Consider the following 11,912-nt stretch of genomic DNA (forward strand, 5'->3'; position numbering starts at 1 on the left):
ACGGATACGCTGTTTCCGTTCAGATCAAATCACAACAACATAGGAAACAGATCCGGCGTGACGTGGCTGACACAGAACAGCATATGCTGTTTACGTCCAGCGGATACTCTCCAAAATGGCGCTAGGGTGACGCGGAGGAGACTAATTGTTGAATAAAGTGTTTTTTTTGTGCACAAAAAGTATTCTCGTAGCTTCGTAAAATTACAGTTGAACCCCTGATGTCACATTAATTATTTTACCGATCTCCTTGCTACGTTTCTGGACGTGGGAACATTTCAGTTGTATTGCTGTCTATGCAGGGTCAGACAGCTCTCAGATTCCATCAAAAATATCTTAATTTGTGTTCCGATGATGAATGAAGGTCTTACGGGTTTGAAACGACATGAGGGCGAGTAATTAATGACAGAATTTTCATTTTTGGGTGAACTAACCCTTTAAGAGTTTGTTCATAAGATCAACCAGTGCATGTTCCTTAAAGAGATAGTTCACTCAAAAATGAAAATTCGCACATTGTTTATTCACCCTTATGTTGTTCCAGACCTCTATGAGTTTCTTTCTTTTGTTGATCTTAAAAAAAAAAGATATTTAGAGGAATGTTTGTAACCAAACAGTTGCCTAGTAGCCATTGACTTCCATAGTACAAAAAAAAAAATGGTTTGGTTACCAACATTCTTCGAAATATATTCTTTCATCTTCAACAGAAGAACGAAACTCATACAGGTTTGAAACAACATGAGGGTGCTATTGGAGGCTTACAAACAAATCATGTTCTGATTTTTAGTGTTGCACCCTCATAATATTACTTGAATGCAGTTCTACAAGATAGAAATAAATTGGGACATGTAGATGTGTTAAAAGTGTTTGTATACATCTTTGACTAATATATGTGATGTCTAAAAATAAGTGAAAACTGATTTGTGAGGACATTTGAAGTCATCCTACTGATATCAACAGGTTTGCCAGAAGACTAAATATTATAATTTCCAGATTAAAAAGAAAAAAACATTTTCACTACTATAATGAAGTCATGTGTATGTGTTGTTGTGGACATTGATGTGTCAAGAATTACAGTAAATGATAATGCTGCTCTTTGCCGAGAATGTCAGTGACCTATGCATGGCGCATGCTTGTGCGAGCGTGCTGGTAAGTGTGTATATGCATTGTGTCTTTGTGTATGTGTGTGTGTTTCTGTGAGAACCATGTTGGAGCGCTTTAGCGAAGCAACGTAGCGTGCAGTACAGGGGTGATGTGGGCTGAGCCGACCTGAACGAGTCCCGGCCCTCCACTAATCCTGCCGTTTTCAGGAGCCCTGGCCCGTACTTGATGAGCTTGGGTAAGAAAAGGGGCAGCTCTTTCTCCCGTTCGCTTTTCCCTCTCTCGTTCCCTCTCGTTCTTTCATTCTCTCTCTCTTTTTCTCATGCACCCCCTCTCAAATCCCAGCCCTGCCTGGAGCCAGTGTGCAAATGAATGAGTTCCAAGTGTTTACTCAGCAGTTCTCTCTCTCCCTCTCTCTCTTCCTTCACATCTCTCTCTCTCTCTTCTGACAGATTACCAAGCTAAATTTCAAACATCTCTTCCAACATGAAAAATAATTGCATAGATTTAGGGTTAGAATTAGGTGAGTTGTGGGACATATATTCATAGACATACGTGGCTTCATAATGTATGGAACACTTAGAAATGTATGAATGTCCTTGCATTAAATTACAAAATATCAACCCAAGGGAAATGTTTTAAGCACAATCACATTTTTCAAGCATTTCACAAATGTTAGCTCTGAGGAAAGAACTTGTATGCAAATGGAATTTGTGTTCATATTTTAATGAAATGCCATTTTAAAAGAAAATTCACCTAAAAATAAAAATTCTGTTATAATTTACTCCCCACCATGTGATTCCATACCTGCGTGATTTTTTTCTTCTGTTTTTGCTCCCATTGGACCCAAATGCATTTCCTTGTATGCATTTTTTCTATGCAAAAATAAATTAATAAAAATGAAATGTATGAATGCCATTAAATAACAAAATATCAACCCAAATGAAATATATTTTAAAGAATGATAGCATGAGCACATTTTTAAAGCAAAACATTTCACAAAAGTGAAGTTGGGTCTGAGAAATGGTACTGATTTGTTTGCAAAAGATATTTAATAAAAATGTTACAAAATTCTGTTATAATTTACACACCTATGACTTTTTTCTTCTGTGGTACATGTCTCAACTGTTTTTTGCCCCCATTGGCCTGACTGAACTTCATTGTCTTTCATTGCATTTCATTTTTTTGTCTACACAAAAAATACAGGTTCGGAAGGACATGTGGGTGAGTAGATGATGAAAGAATTGTTCTGTTTGGGTGAACTACCCTTTAGGTGTCCAAATAACACAGGAAAATTTTCCCTGTGCTTTTGCTTGAGGTTGCATAAAATCCATGGGAAACAGACATGTATTCTACTTTAATAGCTCCTGGCGCATTAAATCTTAACAGTCCATTTAATTCAATGCAACCTCAAACAATGCCCCTAGGGAGGCACTTATATCTTGTATCTTTACTGTATATTCACTTGTTGGAGACTCGTCATGATATAATGCGTACCACAGTGTGCATATGTTCATGCAGACACATAAGCATTACGAACCAAGTAGAACAGCACTTTTTCAAGAGTTGGCCGATTGTGTATCTCTGGTGTGTGTGTGTGATAAGAGAGTAATATTACGGGGATTACCGTGAGATGGTAGGCCCTGGGGCTGCTGGATGAGGGTGCGGGGGAGGAGGGGCTGTTTCCTGGCTGTAGCCCTTGTTTGTCTGCCTGACCTGGCAGCACTAGGGGCAGATCCTGCTTGGATACAGCCCTGATCCCACGCCTGTCTGAAGCTGTTAGCCAGCCGCTCTGTTCGGCCAGCTGGGCTTAGTGCGTCTGGGCGCAGGGAGGGGCTTGGGCTGGGGCTGGGGCCGCCGCATGCTTTGTGCTTTGGGCAGGGGTGAATGCTTTTATGGCTTATGACTCTGGTCTTATTCATCCTGCCATTTCTTTCTTATCAGTCAGAGCTGAATACTGTCTGTCTGTTCTCCCTCTTGTTCATATCACTTTTTTTTTTTTTTTTGCTCGCGCCTACCCAAATATGCATGAACTTACCTGTTTTAAATTGTTTATGGGTTGTTTGTTTAGAAAACTTACTTTGAGTTTTAGGCATGAGAGTGAAAAGGTGCAGGATAACATTCTACCTCCAGACCTTGCTATAGATCCCTTGTGTTGAAAAGCAAAGCCCTAGTAATTCCCTGATAGGCTTAACTATTCCTTTAAAGCTGATGAGAATTCTATGTGCACGCTATTATTGTCTTGCTTTAATTCGATCAGTAAAATCCTGGGCGAGAAATTGATGTTGAGTGCTATGATGCTGTATTAACACCCATCCCTCTATAGTCACAAGTTGGACAATACAAATAAACCAGCAGTATTTTTTTTTACATTCTGTAAAGCTTTCACAGCTCAATTGTTTTTAAAGGCCTGTTTTTATTTTTCAATTGGTGGATTGAGAGGTAGTTTGGGAAGTCTGTTACAGCCTTTCTATGTGTTGTTTCTGTCCTGGATACACATTGAACCCTGGGCAAACTGTGTGTGAGAGAGAGAGATCAAAGATAGAACTTGCAGTGAGCGGTCTGTGACTTTTTTTGCACTGTAAAACATTTAGCCTCAAATCAAAGTGATGCAAAAGTGACAACCTGCAAAGAAAAGTTTATTGCACTTTCTGACCGCTTTACATTTAATTGATGAGTATACTGGCAGAAATGGTTACAGTTTAAAGGGATGTATGCAGAGATAAAAAAAACAACAACAACAATATCTTAATGGTGTTTTTTTTTATAGTGAACAAACATGATCAACAAATTGAGTATTCACATTCATAATGTTCCAGGTCTTTGTGATGTGAAGAAAGCCATACTTCGTGAAACTGTTCAGCTTACAATATTTAGTAGGTATTTAACCTCCACCTCTCCAACCTTTCCTTCCTAATCCTGTTACTCTTAAGACCCCCAAGTCAGTGGAAGCTATTATGTAAGCCACTTTGCCTTATCTGATATCTCACAATGTATATTCCATATAGTCACAAGTAGCCTATTGCTTCCTTGTTGTTTTCATTGAAGGACAGAAGCATAAACTCTTAATGACAGCTCATATTGAAATATGAAAAAGCTAGGTTAGATGTTTAAAACTTTTCCCCGTGTTTAACTTTTTTTAAATATAATTTTTGTGTGATTTATTCTTGAATTTTGGTGTTTAATCAGGTTAATCAGATATGTCTTTAAATAACAGGCTGTAAAATATACAAATTCATCCGTCCAAAATGCATTTAACGTTGATTTTCTGACCTCGCATTCGTTGTTAGTGAGGGAAGAACTGTCACCCAATCGATCGTCATGAGGCCCGTGTCGTCACTCCGCCCGCTCTATAAAACTCCCCCCGACTCACTCACCTGGTTAGACAAACACTTCTCTAATCTAAAGCTGGGCGCACGCTTATTTTATTATTGTCAATATTTTTATACCCTGTTTAGTGGGCAAATTGAAGGGATTTTACAATTCTGACAATCCTAAACGTTTAAAAGACAACTTTTATGAATCTTGCAAGTTTTTCATACTTCACGGGCATGTGCAACATGACGGCAGAGTCCCAGCACTTGCCAGCCGAGGCGGCCAGTCCAGTGGTGGTGTCTCCCAACGTGAGCCTGGACTCCCCGATTCCTCTTCCTCAACCAGCGCTGAACCACCAAGCCCGAACCAAGGACGGTGTTCTGATCAAAGCCGAGCCTTGGGGCAGCAGTCCAAATACAGACAGGGAGGAAGGGGTTTCATTGGGTCAAACAGAAGAACATCTACCCGCCACTGGCAGCCGGCGGAGGAAAAGGCCAGTGCAGCGAGGTAAACCTCCCTACAGTTACATCGCGCTTATAGCAATGGCCATCGCCAATTCACCTGAGAGAAAACTCACTCTAGGCGGCATCTATAAGTTCATCATGGAACGCTTTCCGTTTTACCGCGAGAATTCCAAGAAGTGGCAAAATTCCATACGGCATAACCTCACCCTCAACGACTGTTTTGTGAAGATCCCGCGGGAGCCCGGTAGGCCCGGTAAAGGAAACTACTGGACGCTTGACCCCGCCGCTGAGGACATGTTCGACAACGGTAGTTTCTTGCGCCGGAGGAAGCGCTTCAAGCGGACTGATGTTAGCACATATCCTGGGTACATGAAAAGCTCGAGCGCTTTTACGCCCACACCTATGGGTAGACAGGCGTACCCCAACACCTTGTACCCGGGTGTAACGCCTGGCTACGGGTCTCAGTTGGCTGGTTCTCCGCACCCGGCGATGCTGCCTCGCTATCAGGCATCGGCTGGGGTCACGCAGGGCCAGCCCAGGATGTTCAGCATCGATAACATTATTAGTCAGCAGACAGTGATGCAGAGTGGAGGAGATCTCAACCTACAGTGTCTCGGCCTGGGTGCTGGAGACTTGGGTGCCATGACCTCCAGCTGTTCCGTATCCACCTCTGACCCAACCTGCTTTCAGACACAACCGATAAATCCCACGAGCAACATGCTGAACAGGAACACTGGACCTCTTGCTTCAAACATGACAACCAGCTACACGTACCCCTCTTCGGCTTCGCCCACTAACCTGTCCGGGGTCACGCAGTCCAGCTTCTCACCGGGAGGTTCACAGGTGTACTGTTCGGGAAACAGGATTTCGCTGGCCCCTGTGCGTTCTGGGTCGTGCGCAGATCATACAGAAACACTTTTAGGTCTCTCCGGACCAACAATGAACTCCTACAATAATTCATATATGAGACAAGCCAATTTTGCCTCAGGACTGGAGCGATACATGTAAAAACTCCTGCACTGACAACGTGATCCACTGCTTAACTATGGCCACGAGATTGAGTTCTTCTTGATTATGTAACAAAAGTTGTGTACAATGTGACAGAATTAACAAGTTATTTGGGTTGTATAAAATTAATTACAGTTCTGTTATTGACATGAGGTCTGAAACATTTGTTTGGCTATATATCAGAGGACAAACAACCCCCTGAACAATGTAAATATTTTAAGCAAATAAATGTGTTTGTGTAATAATTTTTCGTTTGTTCTCTATTTAACTGTCGTTCAGAACAATTTGATTCAATAATCCAACATAATAACAATAACAATAATAGCCTACACATAATCTTGTTACTTGAATCTTCCAATTTGATGTTTAATAGCAGTATACCGTTTAAATATTTGAAGTTATTTAACATTCGACACAATGTTTCTATTTATCGACTATTATTATTAAACATTTTTAATAGGCCTACATTTTATTAAATAGTTCAGTCAGTTGATATAGTCTGTGGGTCTTCGCTAGAGAAAGAAATCAGAATTATTTTTAATTGAATTATTTTTGACACAGGCTACGCCTATAAAATATCATTTATGCACTATATATTTTAACTTCAATCACAAATTGTGTAATCGTCCACTTATTTTGCAGGTGAGGAGGCGACATCGACTGATTATTGGACTAAATGCGATAAAACCCAGATTTGGAGCATTTTACAAAAAATCCACTAGATGTCAGTCACCACAAAGTTTAGGCCATGACTGGGTTTAATAACGCTAAGAACGCTAGTCCAAACACATGGTTGTCTATGAAGCACGTAGAAAACGTTTCATCACACGTTTTATCTGCAAAATCATATTATTTCCGAGAATAAAATGTTTTGGTAAAAATAGCGTTTAAAACAATACCCTGCAGTCTTTCTCTATTTTTGTAGCCTGTCCTATAACTCTGTTTTGAACGTTTTCAGTTGTGTGTAGGCCTGTAAGTTTTCAAAGGAGCACAATAGGCTAAATGTAACCGCGTCCCTTATGATCCACGTCAAGTGCAGTGCCATTAAATGCACTTCTTTTTAAACTTTACTTATTGTATTTATTGAGCATCTGTTTTTGAATTCTATTTTTTCCCCTTTTTAAATTCAGAATGTTTTATTTATTGAATGTTCAGCCCCTCTGCAAGATGAATTTTCATGCTTGTAGGTAATTTCAAGCTCTTCATAATGGAGAGACAAACTCTTGTTTGGCGTTATTTTAGTCTACTCTTAAAACACTAACGATGCACTTCATTTCTTTATTGATATGCAACAGGCCTATATAGGCTACTGGTTTGAGAAAACGGCGTGAAAAAGAAAGAAAAAGAGTGACTTAATTTAATTAAGAGCATGATTAGTTATTGAGAAACCCAGCCCATGTCGTTGTGGTCCTCCGACTTTTTGCAGCACAAGGTCCATTTAATTACCACGACATTTTTATTTATGAATAATAGGCTACGTTTTAAGAGCCACAATACTAGTTTTCGTAAAATAAAAAATACATTTAAAAAAAGTGGCCTGCATGGTTATTTTTTGTTTGATTTGTTTACGGAGTTGAAGCGCGCTTCTTTTTTCATTTGTGTGGGATGCACCGTAGAACCGCTAGGTGGCAGTCATTTGGTTAAAAATGTTACAGAGTTACAGTGCGCTGTACAGAGTCCTTTTATTCCTTGTCAGCCATCAACACATCAACTGGTGAGCCCACTTAAAAGCGGCAAGGATGAAAAGGGAAGGGGAAGCCTATTTGTCAGTTTATAGGCCAAAACCCGACGGTGATTATCTGGTTCTTTTTCAGAGTGTCGCCTGTGGTTTGCACTATGACATTTATGTTGTGCAGGGACCTAGACGTGCACGACATTTCTTTCTTTCGTTTTTTTTTTTGATCTGTTGAGCAGACAGAAAAGAGTGTTATTAAAGTTTATTTAGGCCTACTCGATCGCTGTATATTAAGATAGAGACTGAATTTCATAAGGCATTGAAAAAAGTACCAATTTGAGAAAATATTTTGAACAATTGAATTTATAAATCAAATATCTTATTTGATGAGACAGAAGAATTGCATAAGGTGCTAACTTGACCTCTGAGTTTGGGTTCCCATAGGCAGCTGTTCTGTAAGTGTCACAGATTGCTCCGTCCCCGCCATCGTTTCCAACAAGCAGTTCATGAACTTTTATAATGTTGATACTTTTTTTTATCTGAAATGTTTAGCAATTAACTCCTTTTAAGCTATTAAGACTACAAACTAAACTACAGTCTAGTAAAATATTAAACTAAAATATTTTTAATTACCGAAATGCCTGTTTTTATATGCACTTTAATTTCTATACAGAAAAGACGCATATTTAGCTTAATGGAATAGAAATTCTTATGGAAAACGGAATATAAAATCGCAAAGCATGCTGAGCATGAAATTTGGCATATCATGTGGAACATATTTAATCTAACTGAGGCACAGACTGGGTCTTGGGGTTTGTGTATGAATAATGAGCATAATGAAATATGAATTCGATGCCCAGCACGTTTTGTGGCGCATATTGTCATCTACCCATAAGCAATGACGAATTCAATCAGGTTGCAGAGATTATTGAGATTTTATATACGTTAGGGAATATTTACATAGTATCCATAAACGGATGTGTTCGGAATTCCTGACTGGGAAAAAAGAGGTGAATAACGGCACTAAAAAAAGTAACCTTCTTAGAATTCGAACTCATGAGATTTTGTACTAAACGCAAATTTCGTTTCACCCTCTTTTTGTAAAAATATATTGTTATATTTATATACAATTTAAGGTTATTTTCATGCCAAATAAATAAATGTTATTAAAACAGTCCATGTACCTGCCGAGTTCTAGAATAACTTAGCCTATTGATTCATGCTGTTCTGCAATGCAAATTAATACAAGGATATTTACAAATATGGTGAAATATTTAAATACGTGCAGTGAACTATGTTGTGACCTCTGTATGCTAAACTGTGGATTAACTTTGACAAAGCCTGAATAATATAAAAATAATTTGTCCCTAATCGTGCTGTGCAATTTTGTAATTAATCACTGTTTCTTTGTGACCCTAAAATATATCTGTTTTCAGTCCCATGTAACCTATTATTTGATGTGTCCGTTTATTTAGGAAATTTACATTTTTTTTTTTCAATTTCTGCTTCTATAGCCAATGGAATAAAATATTCATCTGGTGATTTGATGCAAAAAAAAATAAAATATGCCAGTGCTTTTCTTTCTTTCTGTCTTTTGTTTATTTTCTATATCTTTGACTTATTACTAAAGTATCTAATCATTATTTATTTGGATCATTATTAATATCTTATTGTTATTATGCTGATTATTTTAAGCAACATAAAAAAATAATAAATCATTTAGTGCAGTAAGGTGTGATGTTATTTGATTTATGCGTTTCCAGTTTATTTGTTGTCACATCTTTGAAAAATCGTCAGCTTTATTAAAGTTAAATCGTGCGGGATTTAACCAGTCATATAACCTATACGGATTTTTATTTTATTTTATCAGTATTCTTTTTGTCATTTGTCGCGAATGTCAGTTAAATACACTGTTAAGGCGAGTTGATAACACGTACTTGCCGTTTTCTGCCTTCTGCTGCTTTCCTCGGCTCTAAACTTCCCGTAGTTCCTGGTTACTGACATGCTGATCACGTGATTACGGTGCCTGGATAAATAGTTTTTGGAAGCCGCGAGAGGGTATACTTGGAGGCTCATTCACGCGCATCGCTGCGACTGTACACGATAACAAATGCTCGACAAATGAAAACTGAAAACTCGTTAGTGAATGTATAGTCATAGTGCTATTCATAAGATCCAAAAGTTCATATCGCATTCGGACCAACTACGCTCCATGAAAAGGAAATCGAGGTCTAACCGAGTGTCTAGTTAGACTTGAAAGCGCTCTGAGGTCTGGACGATTTTTGTGTTATGCAAGTCTGTTGTGATCCTTTCGAGTGTTTTTCGTTTCTTAAGGTACATTTTCTATGCGGCTCCCGGACGTGAAGAAAATATATTCTTGGCTTCGGGAGGACTGTAGTTTTGTGGTTCCAGAACGCACAAGTGACTGAGAGGGACACACTGCTTGTGTTGGGTGCTACACGAGACTGGACACGGAACGCGAGAGAGGAAGACAAAAAGACTCTCCAAGGATGACTCTGGGGACGGACATGTCGGACAGTTCTGCTCTGTCCGACGATGTGGACATCGATGTCGTTGGCGGGGATATTGTAAAAGAGGGTAAATATCTTCACCACCATCATAGTTTTCACTTGGACAATGACTCCGATGACAATCTATCCCAGAATGCGGGGGAGGGCGCAATCTCTCCGGGCCAAAGCAGCTTGGACTGTCCGGCTGACCGGGTCGGGCCACGGGATGACAACAGAACCGGTACGTTAACGGGGGATAAACCAGGGAAAAATGCATTGGTGAAACCCCCTTATTCTTATATAGCCCTGATAACCATGGCTATCCTGCAGAGCCCAAAGAAACGTTTGACTCTCAGCGAGATCTGCGAGTTCATCAGCAACAGGTTCCCATATTACCGGGAGAAATTCCCCGCGTGGCAAAACTCTATCCGTCACAACTTGTCACTAAATGATTGCTTCGTCAAAATACCCCGTGAACCCGGTAACCCGGGCAAAGGCAATTACTGGACCCTCGACCCAGAATCCGCCGACATGTTTGACAATGGGAGTTTTCTGCGCAGAAGGAAGCGCTTCAAAAGACACCAGACCAACGAGATCCTTAGGGAAGCAGGGGGATTTCTACCTGGCTTCGGCTACGGACCGTACGGCTACAATTACGGCCTACAGCTGCAAAATTTCCACGCGCATCACCCCTATCACCCACACCACCCGGGAGGCGCGTTCCCTTTCCAACACGCACCTTGTGCTCTCCCAACGCCTTCCTCCATATTCTCCACGCCACACAGCTTGCCTTCGTTTTTAGGTACCGAGCTGAGAAAACCTTTCTATCCTCAACTCAGCCCGACCCTTTCTGGTCTGGGGCCTCTCAAAACGAACACTAATGGCCCAAGTCGGCCTTCCTTTTCAATAGACAATATAATTGGTGCGGCTAGCTCACCAGCTTCGCCGTACACCACACAACCGGGTGGACAGGCTCAGATCTTGGCCATGCTGACTCCCACACTTGCTTCTGCCACGAACCACTTGAATCTAACGCAGGAAACGATGCTTCAGCCCGGCACACAGACTTTCTCGAGCAAAACGTCAAGCCTTAACAATTGCCATTTCTAGAGTGGCAGCCAATAGAAAGTGCAGAAGTCCAGTTTAATATGGTTGTTTCGTCATTTGCTAAGGTAGGATTTACACTTTTGCAAGATAAAATGCCGCCTGTTTCATGTTTCTGAATTCTTAAATAAAAGGATAGTTAAGTATATTTATGAACTGTAAATATGTAAGATTTTGAAGAGAGAAACAGACTGAAGAGAGGAAGTTAAGACCATGTAAATAGTAAGCTAAGATCTCACCTTTGAACGGCCAGTGGACCTTTGCCGTTTTGTCCAGAAAGTCAAATAGTTTGTACTCATTGACATGGAATTTCCTCTTTTGGTTGACTTAAATGAAGATTGTTTTAATTATTTTATTGTTTTGTATAGTTTGTGAGTTTGTGAAAAGCACTGTCAATACCGAGACTTAAAACTCAGGATTTACTTGTTTTGAAAGCACATTGCCAGAGACAATAGGGGCTGTAAATAGATTACATAGGTTAACGTCCCACTTCCTCTAGTCCTCTCAACAGAAGTGTTCTGGTGAATTTTATTCTTATTTTATTTCTGTTGATAGATGATTATGTGGTTCTTGGTGTAAATCGCATTACCTCTTTCTGTCTGACTCTTGTTAATACATATTTCATTATTCCATTGAAAAAAATATCTGTGAAAAGAATGTTATATGTAAAGAGACAAAACAATGTCCATAGGTCATTTTTTGTTGTATTGGCAAGACAATAAATGTTTGTGAATTTTGAAG

General features: G+C 39.8%; 2 protein-coding genes across 2 annotated transcripts; both read left to right on the forward strand.

The window, feature by feature from the left end:
* The first annotated feature begins 4,496 nt into the window (after positions 1-4,496).
* Positions 4,497-6,081, forward strand: foxe3 (forkhead box E3). The gene has a single exon (XM_016471750.1). The coding sequence runs from the start codon at positions 4,614-4,616 to the stop codon at positions 5,880-5,882; it is 1,269 nt and encodes a 422-aa protein (XP_016327236.1). The 5' UTR covers positions 4,497-4,613; the 3' UTR covers positions 5,883-6,081.
* Positions 6,082-9,707: 3,626 nt separating this feature from the next.
* foxd2 (forkhead box D2) lies at positions 9,708-11,610 on the forward strand. Its single transcript, XM_016471763.1, has one exon. It carries the CDS (start codon positions 10,068-10,070, stop codon positions 11,175-11,177), a length of 1,110 nt encoding a protein of 369 aa, XP_016327249.1. The 5' UTR covers positions 9,708-10,067; the 3' UTR covers positions 11,178-11,610.
* Positions 11,611-11,912: the final 302 nt, after the last annotated feature.

This window comes from Sinocyclocheilus anshuiensis, unplaced genomic scaffold (assembly GCF_001515605.1).
Source record: "Sinocyclocheilus anshuiensis isolate Anshui unplaced genomic scaffold, SAMN03320099.WGS_v1.1 scaffold1403, whole genome shotgun sequence".
In the NCBI taxonomy this organism is placed as follows: domain Eukaryota; kingdom Metazoa; phylum Chordata; class Actinopteri; order Cypriniformes; family Cyprinidae; genus Sinocyclocheilus; species Sinocyclocheilus anshuiensis.